At 41.2% G+C, this 20656-nt stretch overlaps 1 protein-coding gene and 1 long non-coding RNA gene across 6 annotated transcripts in view; one reads left to right on the top strand and one right to left on the bottom strand.

Moving 5' to 3' along the window:
- Window positions 1-14882, top strand: part of MYZAP (myocardial zonula adherens protein) — a 117563-nt gene extending 102681 nt beyond the window's left edge. For both annotated transcript variants that reach the window (XM_079913272.1, XM_079913271.1), the window contains one exon: window positions 13941-14882. In XM_079913272.1, the coding sequence (XP_079769398.1) occupies window positions 13941-14037 (97 nt within the window). In that variant the 3' untranslated portion in view covers window positions 14038-14882. The remainder of the gene's footprint in view (window positions 1-13940) is intronic.
- Window positions 1-20656, bottom strand: part of LOC307182121 — a 75427-nt gene that overhangs the window by 37463 nt on the left and 17308 nt on the right. For all 4 annotated transcript variants that reach the window (XR_013827121.1, XR_013827122.1, XR_013827123.1 and 1 more), the window contains exon 2: window positions 7732-7803. This is a non-coding gene — a long non-coding RNA (uncharacterized lncRNA). The remainder of the gene's footprint in view (window positions 1-7731; window positions 7804-20656) is intronic.

The raw sequence follows: 20656 nt of genomic DNA, 5'->3' as shown, positions 1-20656 counted from the left end.
GTTCATTCTTTTTTATGGCTGAGTAATATTCCATTGTATATATGTACCACACCTTCTTTATCCATTCCTCTGTTGATGAACATTTAGGTTGCTTCCATGTCTTGGCTGTTGTAAATAGTGCTGCAATGAACACTGGGGTGCACATATCTTTTTGAATTATGGTTTTCTCCAGATATATGCCCAGGAGTGGGATTGCTGGGTCATATGGTAGTCCTATTTTTAGTTTTGTAAGGAATGTCCATACTGTTTTCTATAGTGGTTGTACCAATTTACATTCCCGCCAACACAGTGTAGGAGGATTTCCTTTCCTCCACACTCTCTTCAGCATTTATTGTTCGTACACTTTGATGATGGCCATTCTGACTGGTGTGAAATGTCACTGTAGTTTTGATTTGCATTTCTCTGACAATTAGTGATCACATGAGTGATCTTTTCATGTGCTTTTTGGCCATCTGTATGTCTTCTTTGGAGAAATGTCTATTTAGGTCTTCTCGTTTTTTGATTGGGTTGTTTTTTTTGACATAGAGTTGCATGAGCCGTTTGTATATTTTGGAGATTAATCCCTTGTCGGTTGCTTTGTTTGCAAATATTTTCTCCCATTCTGTGGGTTGTCTTTTCATTTTGTTCATGGTTTCCTTTGCTGTGCAGAAGCTTTTAAGTTTAGCTGTGCAGAAGCTTTTAAGTTTAATTTGGTCTCATTTGTTTATTTTTTTAAATTTTCATTACTCTAGAAGGTAGATCCAAAAAGATATTGCTGTGATTTACGATTTATGTCAAAGAGTGTTCTGCCTGTGTTTTCCTCTAAGAGTTTTATAGTGTCCAGCCTTACATTTAGGTCTTTGATCCATTTTGGGTTTATTTTTGTGTATGGTGTTAGAGAATGTTCTAATTTCATTCTTTTACATGTAGCTGCCCAGTTTTCCCAGCACCACTTACTGAAGAGGCTGTCTTTTTCTCCACTATACATTCTTGCTTCCTTTTCATAGGTTAGTTGACCATAGGTGTGTGGGTTTATTTCTAGGCTTTCTATCCTGTTCCAGACACTGTATCAAATATAAGTAAATTTGAGTGTGCTATGACATTAACTTATTTATTCTGGTGGCTGTTAAGTGATTTCATTAAATGGATTGATAGCTTAATCAAGTGGATAGTGCTTCAGTATGTATGGAGCTCTTCAATTAAACTATTAGTGGTTTGGAACCCTCTGGACACTCTGGAAGCCCCAGTGATTGATGAGGTCTCTGTCAGCTGTGACATCAGAGGCATCCCAGTGTGTTCCAGGCACTGGGCACAAAGCCCAGTACTCCTGTAAAGCAGTATGGCACCTACGACCCATTTCTCCATATACCTGCAAGTCTTACATGGTATGCTACTGCTAATAGCATTTGACTTACAATTAGAGCTGCTCTATTTTTATGTGCTCCTGAAAAACTTTGAAATCAGCCTTTTCTTATAGAGCCATTAAGCCCCTTGTATTACCCTGTCCCCTTCCCTAACCACTTTCCCTGTCCCTGCCAGCACTGTGCACTCCTGTGGACAAGAACCCTAGGTTCCCATCCCCTACTCTAGCATTTTCCTGATGCTCAATAAACATTCACTGGCAGAATGAATGACAGGTCCACACCAAGTGAGAAAGGACTTTAAAGAGGCAAGTCTTGCTTACGTTTTGCTTCTTAGTGTTTATGCTCTCTCTCCTCACTAGAAGGTAAGCTCCATGAGGGCAGGGATTTACATCTATGTCACTAACTGCAGTCTTCCTGGGACTGACTTAAGAGCAGGGCCTCACACCAGGCAGGCCCTCAATCAATATTTGTTGAATGGAGCCATCTCACTGTAGCATTTGATGGTTCTTCCTAAGCAGAAGAATATCTGCTTCCTGTGGGACTCTCCTCTCCTGGTTCCTTCCCTACTTCCCTGGTCTGTCCTGCATCTTCTTGGATGGCTCCTCTTTCTGCTCCCAGATCCCCACCTTGGGTGCTCCTAAGGGTTCTATCTTGGCAGCACTTGTTCCTGCAAAGATGGCATCCAGTCTCATGGAGTTACCTCTTTCTTCCCTGTGGCTGCGCTGTCAGGTAGTTCAGACCTCTCTCTTGCATACAAGTCCTCATTCCTGGCCGCCTGCTGGGCCCCACTTGATCTTCATACCCACCCTATCTATAGCTGAATACATCGTTTTTTCCCATCAAAGTCAGATCCTCTAGTTGTGGTTAAGAGCGGTGGCTTGGAAATTAGACCTGGGTCTGGGTCCTGGATCTGCCTCTTGCTATATCTATAGCTTTGGACAAATCTCTAACCCCTTTGAATCTATTTCCTTACCAAATGGAAGATAGATTTTGCCAGTAATTCCTCCTTAAACTTGCTGAGATGATTAAGATACAGGCATAAATTGCCCAGTGTAGTGACCACGTTTGCATATTTCTGTTGATGCCGCCACCACTGCTCCTGTTGCCTAAGCTCAGTATTCTGCAGTCACCTTTGAGCCATGAGTTGCTTTGTCCTGGAATCACTCACTCGTACGGGGCTGGCTTTTTCCTTCGTGACTTGCTTCACACCTCTCCACTCCCACTGCACCAGCCTCCTGGAGACCAGTGTTCTAAGCTACTCAGTCCCATCCCTGCCTCCAGTTTCTTCTCAAATTCTCCCCCTCCTTCATCTCATCTTTGTGTTGCATAGACTTCTGGAAAGCAAGGAGAGAGGGAAGAGGTGCGAAGGCACTCAACCATGATTTCAGGGGCTTTTAAACACCTATTTAAAAGAGAAACTCGAGTTTGATTTGGAAAGTTCAATATATATTAATCAAAGCCATTGAGAGCAATTTTAGGTCAGCTAGCCTTCATTTAAAGAGAAAAGTGGAAAACAAAATATTGAACACCAAAAAAAAAAGATTTCTTTCTCTCGCTCCTTAGTGAAACTCAGTTTCCAGCGAACTCATAAATTATGTCTTAATAGGTACAATTTAATGAGAAATATTCCTTGTTGTCTTAAGTGCCCAGTGCATAGTAAGGGCTTTAAAATGCCTACGTTTTCATATTTCTGTTGTAAAACCCAAAACACAAAGTAGCTTTCTGTCAAAGCTTTATTTGCTGCCTCTGCTATTGTTTCCCCCAAGGGAACTGCCCCTTTATGGATTAATAAAAGGTTAACAATAGCCTTAATGTGGCTAGGAAATGGCTGAATTTTCATTCTGGGGTTGACATTATTTGTGTTCTTAAAAACCCATTGTTTCCTAGTGCTCAACTAAATAAAATACCTCACTTCTTTTTGAAAGGGAGGATATGAGAGCCTGTTTTTGAAACCAGAGGGTTCATCTTTATCAATATTTCTGAATTTTATGGGCTTTCAGGATAGTGTCACCAGAGACTATTTCTGTTCTGTGGCATCTGCACAGGAGTTGGCACAGATTGCCATCTGGCTCCTGCCCCTGGCACTCCACTAAATTACCTGGTCAGGCCACTGAAGAGCCCTGAATTGACAAATCTTGCGGATTCCTCTGTGCCAGGTGAAGGTGACACTGACTCCTTGAAATCCGTCGTCCTCTGGTTCCCTGTGTCATCCATCTGTGTAGTGATAGTTCTGTGCCTGGCCTGAGCGAGCTGCTGAGGTCATGAAGATAAGCAAGATATGGTTTTCACGCTTCATGAAATTATAACTAGCAGAGAATGTATATAGACCAGTGGGTGCAATGAGATGCTTCCAGTAGTGTGTCACAAGCCTCTGTGACAGTCATTTTCAAGGGGAGGAAAGCATGGAAGAAATGTTGAATCTCTTGGGGAGAGACATGTGAAGTTTAACATTCCCCCCAAGCTTCTAATACACCCTATTAAGAAGTTGTCTCCCAACCATAGTTGAAAATCACTTCAGGGTAATGGGAGGTATTACTGATGGGAAAGTTTAGCAAAAGTGAACCTTGTGTAAGCAGAAAATTGAGAAGTGCTGCTCAAGGAAACAGAGCACACAGAAAGGAATGATTGATAGTTTCTATCACTGCTGCAGGGAATTGGGGAGACTGTCACAGAGGAGGTGATGTTTGGTTTGAATCTTGGAATATAGGCAGGAATTCATCAGATCAACTTGATGAGGGAAGCATTCAAGGCAGAGGGGACAGGTGAGGATGGCAGAGCTGAGAAGCAGTGTGTAGATGAGAGCTGTGTTTCTTAGCAAGGCCAGGCAGGAGATATAACAGTAGAAGGTGGAGGCCTTTACACCCTGCAGAGGAGTTTAGACTCCATCCAGGAAGCAAGGGGGAGACTTTGGAAAGTTTTAAGAACAGTAATATGGACTTCCCTGGTGGCACAGTGGTTAAGAATCTGCCTGCCAATGCAGGAGACACAGGTTCGAGCCCTGGTCCGGGAAGATCCCACATGCCATGGAGCAGCTAAACCTGTGCGCCACAACTACTGCGCCTGTGCTCTAGAGCCCATGAGCCACAACTACTGAAGCCCACGTGCCTAGAGCCCATGCTCCACAAGAGAAGCCACCGCAATGAGAAGCCCACGCACCGCAACGAAGAGTAGCCCCCGCTCACCACAGCTAGAGAAGGCCTGCGTGTACCAACGAAGACCAACGCAGCCAAAAATAATAAATTTGTTAAAAGAAAAGAGAACAGTAATATGCTCCGATTGTCCTTTTAGGAAAACATCTGTGACTGCAAAATGGATATGGGCTAAACCTGCAAGTAATGTAAATCATTTCTGCCCATTATAGTCAAGTGGCCTACCAAACTGTAAGGGAGGCTAGGAAAGGTAGTTATGTGTCTAGGCAGAAAAAGAAATGGGATATTTTCTCCATCTTAGTCACCAAATCCCATTAATTCTGCCTCCCAAATATCATCTCAACCTTTCCGTGCTTCTTCATCTACAGTGCTACTTTCAGAGTTTGAGTTCTCATGGTCTCTCTCACCTCCTAAATAGCAAAACTCTCCTAATTCACCTCCTGCCTCCAGACTAACGCCTCTGCAATCAACCAACCCTCAGCGGTGCCAAGGGATCTTGCTAGAATAAAAATAGGAACATATCCTGCCCCTCCTTAAAAACCTTTAGTGGCTCGCTGTCCCCTTCTGAACCCCTTAGCAGGGCACACAGGGCCCTGCTTCCCCACCCCGACCTCATCTTCTGCCACTTCATCATGAACTCTTTGCTTCAGTCCTGCCAAGCGTGTCTCCTTTCCACACCATGGCCTCTGTGTTCACCCTTCTTTGCCTTTGCCCGTACTGTCCATCTGCCTGGAATTCCCATCTCCTCCTCACCCACCTGAGGAATGCCTAGGCATCCTTCAGGAGTCACCTTCCCTGGGCCAATTTCCTCCCAGTGAAGCTAACTTGTTCTGCTATCACTTTGCCCATATGTTCGCTCTTGTATTGCTCAGGGTCCTGGCAGAAAGGGAAACAGAAGAGACTTTAAATGAAGGGACTGTAAAAATTTGAGGGCTGCTTTTAGGGAAATAAAAAATGGACACTGGCTTGCTCTGGAGCTATTTCCAGCCTGGGCCTGAAGAGGTGGGGAGAGAAAGCTGGTAGAAGAGATGAAGGGGTGAGCTGGAGCATGGCCTTTGCTAAAGGAATGTAGCCAACTACCAAGCTGCAGACTGATGAGAGGGAACAGATGTCCTGGCCTCCCTGTCCTCCATTCTCTCATCCCTTGATCTCCCAATTGGTCCAAACCAACCGGAAGGTAAAGGCTGAGGGAGCCCACTGATGCTGACCTTCAGGTAAGCTTCCCAGGGCACAGGGTGGGGTGGAGAAAGGGGGATGGATCTGAACAGGCAAATGCAGAGTATCCAGTATAGCTTTTTATGTCTTTATGTATTACCTAACACATTGCAACTATTTAAATACATATCTTTCCTGCCTAATTGTGAGTTCCTTGAATGCATTTTTTTTTTTATTTTTCTGAATCATGGATACCTAGTATAACCTTTAAAAGTTGCTAAAAATAATGGCTGGCTCCAGGTAGGGGGATCAATATGGTGGAGGAAACTCACCTTCTCCCACAAAAACACTATAAATACATCTACAAGTGGAACGAGTCACAAACATCTACTAAATAATGAAAGAAGACCTCAGACTTCTGAAAGGGCTAGAAAACCTCCACATAACCAGGTAGGACAAAAGGAAAAAGGAAAAGAAAGCACTGGGATGGGGCCTGCGTCCAGGAAGGCAGCTGTGAAGAAGGAAAGGTTCCCACACCTGTTCCTCACAGCAGGGGGACCAGCCTGGATGGGCGGGGGGAGCTTCAGAGCCTAGGAGGAGAGCACAGTAACAAGTTTGTGGGAGGCAAAAGAGAGAGTAACCTGCACAGAAGGTTGGCACTGCCACCCTGTGCTCCCCAGCCTGAGACACTCGTCGGTCAGTGTGGGCAGGGGCTGGGTGCTATAGCTCAGGCTCTGGAGGTCAGACCCAGGGAGAGGACCAGGGTTGGCTGTGTAGAAACAGCCTGAAGAGGCTGGACTGTGGCAACTGAGGGTGTATTCGGAAGAAGCCTGGGCCTGCCAGAGGCAAAGTGCCATTATTGGGGGACACATAGGGAGAGGGTGGGACCACCACAAGAGCTTCTTTCCCTGTCAGCACTCCCAGGCAACAGGACACTACCTATAGGAGCTCCAGGGGCAGGCCATAATGATCAAGGGACCAATCCAAGAGGAAGACGTAATTGTAAATATATATGCACCCAACACAGGAGCACCTCAATATATAAGGCAAGAATCTCAATATAGAAGGGAAATACAGCCATAAAAGGAGAAATCGACAGTACCACACTAATAGTAGGGGACTTTAACACCCAACTTTCATCAGTGGACAGATCATCCAGACAGAAAATCAATAAGGAAACACAAGCTTTAAATGCCACAACAGACTAGATAGACTTAATTGATATTTATAGGACATCCATCCAAAAGCAGCAGAATATACTCTTAAGTGCACATGGAACATTCTCTGGGACTGATCACATGCTGGGCCACAAAGCGAGCCTCAGTAAATTTAAGAAAATTGAAATCATATCAAGCATCTTTTCTGACCACAACACTATGAGATTAGAAATGAATTACAGGGAAAAAAAGGTAAAAACACAAACACATGAAGGCTAAACAATATGTTACTAAACAACCAATGGATCACTGAAGAAATAAAAAATACCTACAGACAAATTACAATGAAAACACGACTATCCAAAACCTATGGGATGCAGCAAAAGGAGTTCTAAGAGGGAAGTTTATAGCAACACAATCTTCTTAACTTAGGAAATAAGAAAATTCTCAAACAACCTAACCTTACACCTAAAGCAACTACAGAAAGAAGAAAACCCAAAGTTAGTAGAAGGAAAGAAATCATAAAGATCAGAGCAGAAATAGAGATGAAGAAAACAATAGAAAAGATCAATGAAACTAAAAGCTGGTTCTTTGAAAAGATAAACAAAATTGATAAACCTTTAGCCAGAGTCATCAAGTAAAAAAGGGAGAGGGCTCAAATCAATAAAATTAGAAATGAAAAAGAAGACACCATGGAAAGGATACAAAGAGATCATAAGAGACATACAGAGGATCATAAGAGACTACTACAAACAGCTATACGTCAATAAAATGGACACCCTAGAAAAAATGGACAAGTTCTTAGAAACATACAACGTTCCAAAACTGAACCAAGAAGAAACAGAAAATACAGACCAGTCACAAGTACTGAAATTATGGCTTCACAGGTGAATTCCATCAAATATTTAGAGAAGAGCTAACACCTACCTTCTGAAACTCTTCCAAAAAACTGTAGAGGAAGGAACACTGCCAAGCTCATTCTATGAGGCCACCATCACCCTGAAACCAGACAAAAAAAGAAAATTATAGGGCAATTATCACTGATGAACATAAATGCAAAAATCAACAAAAATACTAGTAAGCCGAACCCAACAACACATTAAAAGGATCATACACCATGATCAGGTGGGGTTTATCCCAGTGATGCAAGGATTCCTCAATATCCGCAAATCAATCAGTGTGATACACATTAACAAAATGAAGAATAAAAACCATATGATCATTTCAATAGATGCAGAAAAAGCTTTTGACAAAATTCAACTCCCATTTACGATAAAAACTTTCCAGAAACTGGGCACAGAGGGAACCTACCTCAACATAATAAAGGCCATATATGACAAACCCAGGGCTAACATCATTCTCAATGGTGCAAAGTTCCCTCTGAGATCAGGAACAAAGCAAGGATGTCCACTCTTGCCACTTTTATTCAGTATGGTTTTGGAAGTCCTAGCCATGGCAGTCAGAGAAGAAAAAGAAATAAAAGGAATCCAAGTTGGAAAAGAAGTAAAACTGTCACTGTCTGCAGATGACATGATACTATATATAGAAAATTGTAAAGATGCCACCAGAAAACTACTAGAGATCATCAATGAATTTGGTAAAGTTGCAGGATACAAAATTAATACACAGAAATCTCTTGCATTCCTATACACTAACAACAAAAGATCGGAAAGAGAAATTAACACATTATTGACCAGGGGATTTTTTTTTTTTTTTTTTTTTTTTTGCAGTACATGGGCCTCTCACTGTTGTGGCCTCTGCCGTTGCAGAGCACAGGCTCCGGATGCGCAAGCTCAGCGGCCATGGCTCATGGGCCTAGTCGCTCTGCAGCATGTGGGATCTTCCCAGACCGGGACACGAACCCATGTCCCCTGCATCGGCAGGCGGACTCTCAACCACTGCGCCACCAGGGAAGCCCGAATTTTTGTAGAAACTAACACCTGTGGCCGTAATATGCCTCCAGTCAAAAATGTGTTAAGGAAACAATCTCATTTACCATAGTATCGAAAAAGAAAAAAAAAATGAAATAAACCTGCCTGAGGAGAACAAAGACCTGTACTCTTAAAACTGTAAGATGCTGATGAAAGAAATAGAAGATGACACAAACACATAGAAAGAGATACCATGTTCTTGGATTGGAAGAATCAATATTATCAAAATGACTATACTACCCAAGGCAACCTACAGATTCAATGCAATCCCTATCAAATTTCCAATGGCATTTTTCACAGAGTTAGATCAAAATATTTTTAAATTTGTATGGAAATACAAAAGACTCCAAATAGCCAAAGCAATCCTGAGAAAGAAAAATGGAGCTGGAGGAATCAGGCTCCTTGACTTCAGACTATACTACAAAGCTACAGTAATCAAAACAGTATGGTACTGGTGCAAAGCAGAAATATAGATCAATGGAACAGGACAGAAAGCCCAGAAATAAACCCACGCACATACGGTCAACGTATGACAAAGCAGGCAAGAATATACAATGGATTCAATAAGTGGTGCTGGGAGAACTGGACAGCTACATGTGAAGGAATGAAATTAGATCATTCTTTAACACCATACACAAAAATAAACTCAAAATGGATCAAAGACTTAAATGTAAGGCCGGACACTATAAAACTCTTAGAGGAAAACATAGGCAACACTCTTTGAACATAAATCGCAGCAATAACTTTTTGGATCCACCTCCTAGGGAACATATATCTCAACATAATAAAAGCCATTTATGACAAACCCACAGCCAATATAATACTCAACGGTGAAAAGCAAAAAGCCTTCCTACTAAATTCAGGAACAAGAAAAGGATGCCCACTCTCACCACTTCTATTCAACATAGTATTGGAAGTCCTAGCCACAGCAATCAGACAAGGAAAAAAAAAAGGTATCCAAATTGGAAGAGGTGAAATTGTCACTGTTTGCAGATGACATGATACTATATATATAAAACCCTAAGGACTCCACACAAAAATCACTAGATCAAATAAATGAATTAAGCAAAGTAGCAAAATACAAGATTAACATCCAAAAATCAGTTGCATTTCTTTACACTAACAATGAAATATCAGAAAGGGAATGTAAAAAAAAATACCTTTTAAAATACCACCAAAAAAAATACTTCAGAGTAAACCTGACCAAGGAGGTGAAAGACTTACACGCTATCAACTACAAAACATTAATGAATTAAAAAGGATCCAAAGAAATGGAAAGATACCCCATACTCTTGGATTGGAAGAATTAATATTGTTAAAATGGCCATACTACCCAAAGCGATCTACAGATTTAATGCGATGCCTATCAAAATACCCATGACATTTTTCACAAAACTAGAACAATCAAAACTTTATATGGAACCATAAAAGACCCAGAATTGCCAAAGCAATCCTGAGGGAAAAAACAAAAGGAGGCATACCTCTCCCAGAGTTCAAACAATACTACAGAGCCACAGTAATCAAAACAATGTGGTATTGGTACAAAAACAGACATATGGATCAATGGACCAGAATAGAGAGCCCAGAAATAAACCTAGACACCTACAGGCAATTAATCTTCAACAAAGGAGACAAGAATATAAAATAGTAATAAGTCTCTTTAACATGTGGTGCTGGGAAAGTTGGACAGCTGCATGTAAGTCCGTGAAGTTAGAACACACCCTCACACCACGCAAAAAATAAACTCAAAATGGCTTAAAGACTTAAACATAAAACATGACACCATAAAACTTCTAGAACTTGACACCATAACACTTCTAAAACTTCTAGAATTTATTCTCTGACATAAATCATACCAATGTTTTCCTAGGTCAGTCTCCCAAGGCAACAGAAATAAAAATAAACGGGACCATATCAAACTTACAAGCTTTTGCACAGCAAAGGAACCCATATAAAAATGAAAAGACAACCTACAGAATGGGAGAAAATATTTACAAATGATGCAATAGACAAGGGCTTAGTCTCCAAAATATACAAACTGCTTATACAACTCAACAACAAAAACACAAACAACCCAATCGAAAAATGGGCCAAAGACCTTAATAGACATTTCTCCAAAGAAGACGTATGGATGGCCAGTAGACACATGAAAAGATGCTCAACATCACTAATTATTAGAGAAATGCAAATCAAAACTACAATGAGGTACCAACTCACACCAGTCAGAATGGCAGTCATTAAAAAGTCTACAAATAAATGCTGGAGAGGATGTAGAGAAAAGGGAACCCTCCTACACTGCTGGTGGGAATGTAAGTTGGTACAGCCACTATGGAAAACAGTATGGAGATTCCTCAGAAAACTAAAAATAGAATTACCTTGTCATCTAGCAGTCCCACTCCTGGGAATGTACCCAAACAAAACTATAATTCAGAAAGATACATGCGCCCCTATGTTCACAGCAGCACTGTTGACAATAGCTAAAACATGGAAACAACCTAATGTCCACCAACAGATGAATGGATAAAGAAGATGTGGTACATATATACAATGGAGTACTACTCAGCCATAAAAAAGAACGAAATAATGCCATTTGCATCAACATGGATGCAACTAGAGATTATCATACTAAGTAAGTCAGAAAGGGAAAGACAAATACCATATAATATCACTGATATGTGGAATCTAAAATATGGCACAAATGAACCTATCTACAAAACAGAAACAGGCTCGCAGACACAGAGAACAGACTTGTGGTTGCCAAGGGGGAGGGCATTGGGGGAGGGAAGGACTGGGAGTTTGGGATTAACAGATGTAAACTATTATAGATAGGATGGATAAACAAGGTCCTAATGTATATAACACAGGGAACTATATCCAATCTCCTATGATAAACCATAATGGAAAAGAATATAAAAAAAGAATGCCTGTATGTGTATAACTGAGTCACTTTTGCTGAACAGCAGAGATTGGCATCATATTGTAAATCAACTATACTTAAATAAAAAAATAAAATTAAAAAATAAAAACAAAAATAAACAAATGAGACCGAATTAAACTTAAAAGCTTCTGCACAGCAAAGGAAACCATAAATGAAACGAAAAGACAACCCACAAAATGGGAGAAAATATTTGCAAACAAAGTGACTGACAGGGATTAATTTCCAAAATATACAAACAGCTCATGCAGCTCTATGTGAAAAAACAACAACAAAAACCAAACAACCCAATCCAAAAATGGGCAGAAGACCTAAATAGACATTTCTCCGAAGGAGACATACAGATGGCCAAAAAGCACATGAAAAGATGCTCAACATCACTAATTATCAGAGATATGCAAATCAAAACTACAGTAAGGTATCACCTACCACCGGTCAGAATGGCCATCATCAAAAAGTCTACAAACAGTTAAGTGCTGGAGAGGGTGTGGAGAAAAGGGAACCCTCCTACACTGTTGGTGGGAATGTAAATTGGTACAACCACTATGGAGAACAGTATGGAGGTTCCTTAAAAAACTAAAAATAGAACTACCATATGATCCAGCAATCCCATTCCTTGGCATATATCTGGAGAAAGACACAATTAGAAAATATTCATGCACCCCAATGTTCATTACAGCACTATTTACAACAGCCTAGACATGGAAGCAACCTAAATGGCCATTGACAGAGGAATGGATAAAGAAGATGTGGTACATATATACAATGGAATATTACTCAGCCATAAAAAAGAATAAAATAATGCCATTTGCAGCAACATGGATGAACCTAGAGATTATCACACTAAGTGAAGTAAGTCAGACTGAGAAAAACAAATATCATATGGTATGACTCATGTGGAATCTATTTTTTGAAAATGATACAGATGAACTTATTTACAAAACAGAAACAGACTTACAGGTATTGAAAACTTATGGTTATCAAAGGGGAAATGTGGGCAGGAGGGATAAATCAGGAGTTTGGGATTAATATACATACGCTACTATATATAAGATAAATAACCAACAAGGACCTACTGTATAGCCCAGAGAACTGTACTCAATATTCTGTGATAACCTATATGAGAAAAGAATCTGAAAAAGAATGAATATATGTATATCTGAATCACTCTGCTGTACACCTGAAACTAACACAACATTGCAAATCAACTACACTCCAATAAAACTTTTTAAAGAAATTGCTAAAAATAATGGTCCCTCATATTTTTCTTTTTTAAATAAGTTTTACTGAGATGTAATCCACATAGCATAGAATTCATCCTTTTAGAATGTGCAATTCAATAGTTTTTAGTATATTTACAAAGTTGTGCAACCAGCATCACTTATCTAATTTTAGAAAATTTCCCTCACCCCAGAAAGAAACCCTGTACCCCTTAGCAGTCAAACTCCATCCCCTCCTTCTCCTAGGCCCTGGCAACCACTAATGTACTTTTTTTTTTATTGGAGTATAATTGCTTACAATGGTGTGTTAGTTTCTGCTTTATAACAAAGTGCATCAGCTATACATATACATATATCCTCATATCGCCTCCCTCTTGCGTCTCCCTCCCACCCTCCTTATCCCACCCCTCTAGGTGGTCACAAAGCACCGAGCTGATCTCCCTGTGCTATGTGGCTGCTTCCCACTAGCTATCTATTTTATATTTGGTAGTGTATATATGTCCACGCCACTCTCTAACTTCGTCCCACCTTACCTTTCCCCCTCCCCGTGTCCTCAAGTCCATTCTCTACATCTGCGTTTTTATTCCTGTCCTGCCTCTAGGTTCTTCAGAATCTTTTTTTTTTTTTGATTCTATATATATATATGTTAGCATATGGTATTTGTTTTTCTGACTTACTTCACTCTGTATGACAGACTCTGGGTCTATCCACCTCACTACAAATAACTCAATTTTGTTTCTTTTTATGGCTGAGTAATATTCCATTGTATATATGTGCCACATCTTCTTTATCCATTCATCTGTCAGTGGACACTTAGGTTCCTTCCATGTCCTGGTTATTGTAAATAGAGCTGCAGTGAACATTGTGGTACATGACTCTTTTTGAATTATGGTTTTCTCTCCCTCCCTCATAATATTTAAATGAAATATTCAACTACATTACTGCAGTCTATTTTTAAGTGTTGAAAAGGATTTCCTAGAGTTATCTTACCACGTGAAGCATACGGTAAGTTTTGTTTCATATTCCTGACTGCATTTTCTCATTTCTCAGCCAAACAGGTAGGACTCGTGAGATCGCAGTGGCTTCCAGGAATTATACCCCATACACACGAGTCCTGGAGTTAACCATGAAGAAAACTCTGACTTAAGCACTTGGAGACGTGCACTTTTCACTGATGGACAAAGGCCCTGGAACCCTGCGGCTTGAAGTCTGGAAAGGGTGACTGTTGCTTCGTCCTATACACTGTTTAAGCTGCAGTGGAAACTGCTGAGGTTCTGATCCACTTCTTAAACATGAAGGAAAGTGGAGGGGGAGGGGGAAGGCAGTAGAGAGAGGTTTCAAGGTCATATTTCAAACACCCAACCAGTGTATGTACCCTGCTGTACTGGGCCGTCATTAGCTTTCCATGCGGACACTGAGTCCTATCAGGAGAATTTCCTCACTATTTTCTGTTTTACTAGACTTCGGCTGGGAGGAAATAAGGCATTACCTTGAAATTTCATGTTACTTATTGCCAGGATCATTTGTTACAGCATGAAGGTTTTATTTACCCGTAGAAGTATTAGAGGCGGTGTTTCTCTGCTACAGGGAAGCCTGTCCGCAGGAGTGCAGGCACATGGGGAAATGTGACGCTGGGAAGGAAGGGGCAGGTGCCGAGGACCTGTGCAGGGGTGTGGGAGCCACGGCTGCAGCCGGTCCTCATGTGGGCAGACACGCTTCATTCTGACGTGCTAACCCCTTGGTTTACTTTGTGCCTTATGCCTTTAAGGGGCCAGCTGAAATCACTGTATTTATTCAACCTGTGATTTATTTTTTCTTTCTTTCTCACTTTAACTGAAAGAGAATTTTATATGTTGTGGAAATTTAATCACTTAATGTTTTTGATATTAATTGGTGTTTTTGTGAAAGGAATGAGTGATTTGTTCAAGCATGCTCTACTTTGATATTATAACCTATGTCACATGTTTAATAAATGCCATATATTTTGTTCTACTGATGGTATCATTGTGTGTCATCCATGACTGTGTAGAAGGGGTAGAGAACAGAATCGGGTTTTGGACTGTCCAGGTCAGGGCACCATAATCTTTCAATCAGTACAGTCCTTAGAATCATTTATAAACCATAAGAGAAGGGGTGTGTGTGTGTGTGTGTGTGTGTGTGTGTGTGTGTGTGTGTGTGTGTGTGTGTGTGTGTGTGTGTGTGTGTGTGTGTGTGTGTGTGTGTGTGTGTGTGTGTGTGTGTGTGTGTGTGTCTTTAAACCCTGAAATTTATCTAGTTAACCTACCTTCTAGAAACACTAAGATGCATTCATGTTTATAAAATTAAAAAAATCATTTTTACTTAAAAAAAAAAAAAATCATGCTCCCTTGTGCCCAAACTCTCTACCCCTTACTCCCCCGCTTAAAAAAAAAGCCAAAGAAAGAAAGCAAAGCAACTCAGTTGAGTAAATCACCACAAGTCAGGACAATGTCAAGAGGAAAACGCATATTTTGAAACCAAATTTTTATTTAAATTGTGGTTGTGGGACCTTGGGCATGTCATCAAAGCTCTCTGAATATCAACTTCATGTTCTAAAAACTTGGGATAATCACACCTACCCGGTGCTCGCTTCGGCAGCACATATACTAAAATTGGACCAATGCAGAGAAGATTAGCATGGCCCCTGAGCAAGGATGACACGCAAATTCATGAAGCACTCCATATTTTTTCCACAAAGTAAACTTAAAATGGCTTAAGGACTTAAACATAAGACATGACACCATAAAACTTCTAGACGTGAACACAGGCAAAACATTCTCCAACATAAATCGTACCAATGTTTTCTTAGATCAGTCTCCCAAGGCAATAGAAATAAAAATAAACAAATGGGACCTAACCAAACTTACAAGCTTTTGCACAGCAAAGGAAACCATAAAAAAAACCCAAAAAGACAACTTACAGTATGGGAGAAAATATTTGCAAACAATGTGACCATTAAGGGCTTAATTTCCAAAATACACAAACAGCTCATACAACTCAATAACAAAAAAACAAACAACCCAATCCAAAAATGGGCAGAAGACCTAAATAGACATTTCTCCAAAGAAGAAACACAGATAACCAATAGGCACTTGAAAAGATGCTCAACATCACCAATTATTAGAGAAATGCAAATCAAAACTACAATGAGGTACCAACTCACACCAGTCAGAATAGCCATCGTTAAAAATTCTACAAGTAACAAATGCTGGAGAGGGTGTGGAGAAAGGGAACCCTCCTACATTGTTGGTGGGAATGAAAGTTGCTGCAGCCACTATGGAAAATGGTGTGGAGATTCCTCAGAAAACTAAAAACAGAGTTACCATATGATCCAGCAATCCTATTCCTGGCCATATATCTGGACAAAACTATAATTCAAAAAGAAACATGCACCTCTATGTTCATAGCAGCACTATTCACAATAGCCAAAACATGGAAACGACCTAGGTGTCTATCAATAGATGGATAAAGAAGATACGGTACATATATACAATGGATTACTACTACTCAGTCATAAAAAAGAATGAAATAATGCCATTTGCAGCAACACGGATGCAACTGGAGATTATCATACTGAGTGAAGTAAGTTAGAAAGAGAAAGACAAATACCATATGATATCACTTACATGTGGAATCTAAAACATGACACAAATGAACCTATGAAACAGAATCTCGGACATAGAGAAGAGACTGGTGGTTGCCAAGGGGGAGGGCGTTGGGGGAGGGATGGAGTGGCAGGTTGGGGTTAGCAGATGTAAGCTTTTATACATAGAATGCACAAACAACAAGGTCCTACTGTATAGCACAGAGAACTATATTCAATATCCTACGATAAACCATAATGGAAAAGAATATATATTATCTATAACTGAATCACTTTGCTGTACAGCAGTAATTAACACAACACTGTAAATCAACTACACTTCAACTCAAAAAAGGAAAATCACGCCTGATAGGCCAATGTGAGTGCCAACTGAGGTAGGTCACGCAGAGGCCTGGCCTGGGGATGGACGCAGAGGAGGGTGCTGCCATTCTGAGGTGTGTTTTAAAGCACTGTGGACTCCTGGCTACCTTCACCCTTTGAGCTGCTCTAGCATGAGAAACCGTTTCCTAGCGCAGCCCCAAGGAGGAGCATTTCAGGAAAAGGCAGGCCTTGGGACCAGGAGGTAGGGAAGCAGGACTCAGAGTGGCAGAAGGTATGGCAACCCCTGGGCCCCTGGAGAAGCTGGTGTGGAAACAGCTTCTAAATGAAACATGGCATAAAGAATGTCGGTTTTAATACAACAAAGACTGTTCTGCAAGCACTCCACATCACCGCCCCCGTCCCGTTTTTTCTTTTCTTAAAACAGTCAAAAAAAGGAAAAAAATTAGTGATTTTAAATTCAAAGGATGCCAGGGATCATTCCATAGCATTAAAGGTGTCCCTGGGCCCTTTATACTTTTATATATACCTTCAACATGTGGAGAATTTTAAAGATTATTTGAACTATTTAAAAAGACCACTGAAGAGACTTCCTCAGTGGTACAGACTTGAAACTGAAAAAAAACAGAGCTGATCCTTCTCAACCCTTTGTCAAAATTAGTGACACTCAACCCACCATCTGAAAGAGTGCCGTTTGTTCTTCAACCTCCTCATAAGCACGGGTATCGTGTAGAACTAGGGGAATGATCTCTAATATTACACAGCAAATTTATCTAACTGAAATGAAAAACAGCAGTGTGTTAAGTTTTTTTTAAAAAAATGTATTCCTATGATAATGCCTCAATTAATATTCTCATTCCAATCCTTCCAGACTTTCTTAAACACACCCCCCTCCCCCATTCATTTTGTTTTAGCACACATAGGACCCTATACTGAGAAGCAGAATCGTGGTATTCAGGAACATGGGCTCTGGAGACTGTTTCAGCTTAGTCACTAGTGTGTGGCTTGAGCACAGAACCTCTTTGAGTCCCTGTAAAATGGGATCAGTGACAGTTCTTTCCCAACTGTCACTGTGTGCAGATTAAATGAGCTAATATCTGTGGAGTTCTTAGAATAGTGCTTGGCACATAGTAAGCACTTAGTAAGTGCTACCTATTGTCACTACATACTTTTGTAACCACATATATAATCACTTACATATCATTCTATATAGATACAGATGTATAGAGCTACACCACTATTTCTTACAGCTAGCTGGATTCCAGTTTATTGAGGTACTATGGTTTACTTGACCTATCCCCTGATGTTGGAATTTTGGAGGCTGTCTTTACTCTTTTTAAAGCAATCCTCTGCTGAACCGTCTTGTACACATGTCTTTGTACACTTGCCTAGGATAAATTCCTAGAAGAGGAATCGCTGGGTCACAAGTTAGGCACATTTAAGTCTTTTCATGTACGTGGTTCCAACTTGGCCTCTGGAAATTGGAGTCCACTGAAAGCTCTCACCAACAGTATGAGGATGTTCTTTCCTGACTCCGTTGCCAACACTGGGAGTGAGAAATGAAGGTGTATATAAAATTGCCTGCTTTACGCAGGCACGCCCCCCCAAACAGGCAGTGAATAAAGTTCCTTCAGGATATTGCCTTTGGATACCTGAGCTCGGGACCGTGCAGGTGTGAGATGCAGGCCTTTAAGTGTCCTCAGGGCCCAGAGAGTACCGGGCAGCCGAATGGAAATAGGACTGGGCTTACTTAGAAGAAGCTGGTGTCCCAGTCAGAAGCAAGAGTCAGCCATTGGGACAAAAAATTCAGGCCACGTGCCTGACATGGGGTTTGAGTCTGGGTGGCACATGCCCCAGAGGGTTCCTTTCAGGGCTAGCTGGGAAGAGAGGAACATTTGGGAAGTCTCTGGAGTTTGGTGATGTGACACGGTCTCCCCGACAGAGGGTGCACCAACCAAGACTGGACCTGAGCTGGTCCACGTGTCTGTCTACTCTGGGCACCCTCTTTCTCCCCACCAAATGCCATTGGCCTGCTCCAGGAGTTCTAGGGTGGTCCCCAAGACAGAGGGTGGGGTGAGGGGTGTGACAGGAAGGGCAGGATTCCTTCCTGTCCTACTTCAGGCCACATCAGACCATAGTGATCTCCCTGACATCCAGACTCAGAGGCCAGTTCAGTTCAAGCACTGCATGCCAGGTGCTGGGGACACACAGATGTGTACCCTCAATACCCTCATCCTCATCGAAAATTATTCCCAGTGAGTCTGTCTCCTCCTAGTCTTTGATGTCTCTGAATCCCAGGGGTACTTTTTTCCTGCTGCCCTCTTTTCTACTCTCACATCAAAAGACTGACCATCGTGTCCATTTCCTTTCTCTTCATCCATGTAAGCTCCTTAGGGGCAGTTTCCTATAAAGGAGGGGACTCATTCCACACCTCAATAAGCATGGAGAAATCTACAAATGAAAAGTATCCAGAAGGAGGCTTCGCTGGGGGAAGTAAAGGAGACCAAGAGTTACGGACCTAGGCACAGCATGCAAGCAGTCAATCTTCATAGCAGTTCTGTGTAGAAAATGTCACTACCACCATTTTGTGGTTAAGGAAATGGAAACTCAAAGAGAGATGAAAATTGCCTGAAACCACCCAGGCCCGTCTGATTCCAGAACAGGGGTGGGAAGCCTGGCGTCGGTATTGCCACTAAATTGCAATACTCCCTTGGGCGGGTCACCTCTGCTCTCAGGTGCAGGGCTCCCATGAGCAGCTCTGCCTAGGAAGGAAATGGAATTCCATCCGCCCCCACCCCCTGCCCCGCAGAGGCCTACTGTGATGATCATGCGAAGCAGCATGGGAAAAGTTTCCAGCACTGCGCCAGAGACATGCCTACAATCGATACCAACAACTGACCCCTGCTATTGGTACTAGTCACTACTGTGAAGGAGGTGTTGCACATGAATATTTTTAAACCCAAGGATTTCCTCTTATTGGACACACATTAGAGACAATGAATAATGCTTACTTGTGAGTAGGATTGTGCAGAAGGAAAGTAGGGCAAAAAAAAAAAAAATTGTGTCTGGATAAACATAAGATTAAATAAACCATAGACTCCTTTTCCTTATATGGAAATTTGAGAATAACTCACTTGACTTTGTCAGAGGAGGACAAGCCCCAAAGAAAGACTGGAGATATGTTTCTGGAAAGAGAGACCAGAGGCAAAGAGACCACAGGGAGACGGCTGCAAAGTTTGGAGGTAATTTGTTAGGCAGGATTAGATTACTAATACATGGTATGAAGTATAAATCAAAGAGGTTTTTGCATATGGATGTCCAATTAATTGTTTTAGCACCATTTGTTGAAAAGACTACCCATTTTCCACTGAATTGCCCTTGTACCATTGTTGGAAATCAACTGCCCATACATGCATAGGTCTATTTCTATACACTCTGTTATACTGATCTAGTTGTCTATCTTAACACCAGTCCCACACTCTCTTGATTACCGTAGCTTTATCTTAAGCCCTTGAAGTCAGGTAGTATAGGCTTTTCAACTCTGTTCTTTTTCAAAGTTGTTTTGGCTATTCTAGGACCTTTGAATTTCCATATGAATTTTACAGTCTGTCAGTTTCTACCTATGGGCTGCTGGAATTCTGACTGACACTGCACTGAATAGATAGATCCCCAAGGAGAAAACCAAGACCCACTGCTGAGTATAAGGCCAGCTTGCAGCTGGTGGGACTAGGTGAGTTCCTGAATGCTGGGGCTGCTTCTCTCTTCTTCAGTTGGGAAGGTACCAGGTAAAAACTTCCATAATGTATTCAGATGAAGGTATAGTATA

The sequence above is a fragment of the Stenella coeruleoalba genome (assembly GCF_951394435.1).
Source record: "Stenella coeruleoalba genome assembly, chromosome: 2".
Classification (NCBI taxonomy): domain Eukaryota; kingdom Metazoa; phylum Chordata; class Mammalia; order Artiodactyla; family Delphinidae; genus Stenella; species Stenella coeruleoalba.
The sequence above is the reverse complement of the archived record's forward strand: the minus strand, read 5'-3'. Positions and strand labels throughout refer to the sequence as shown.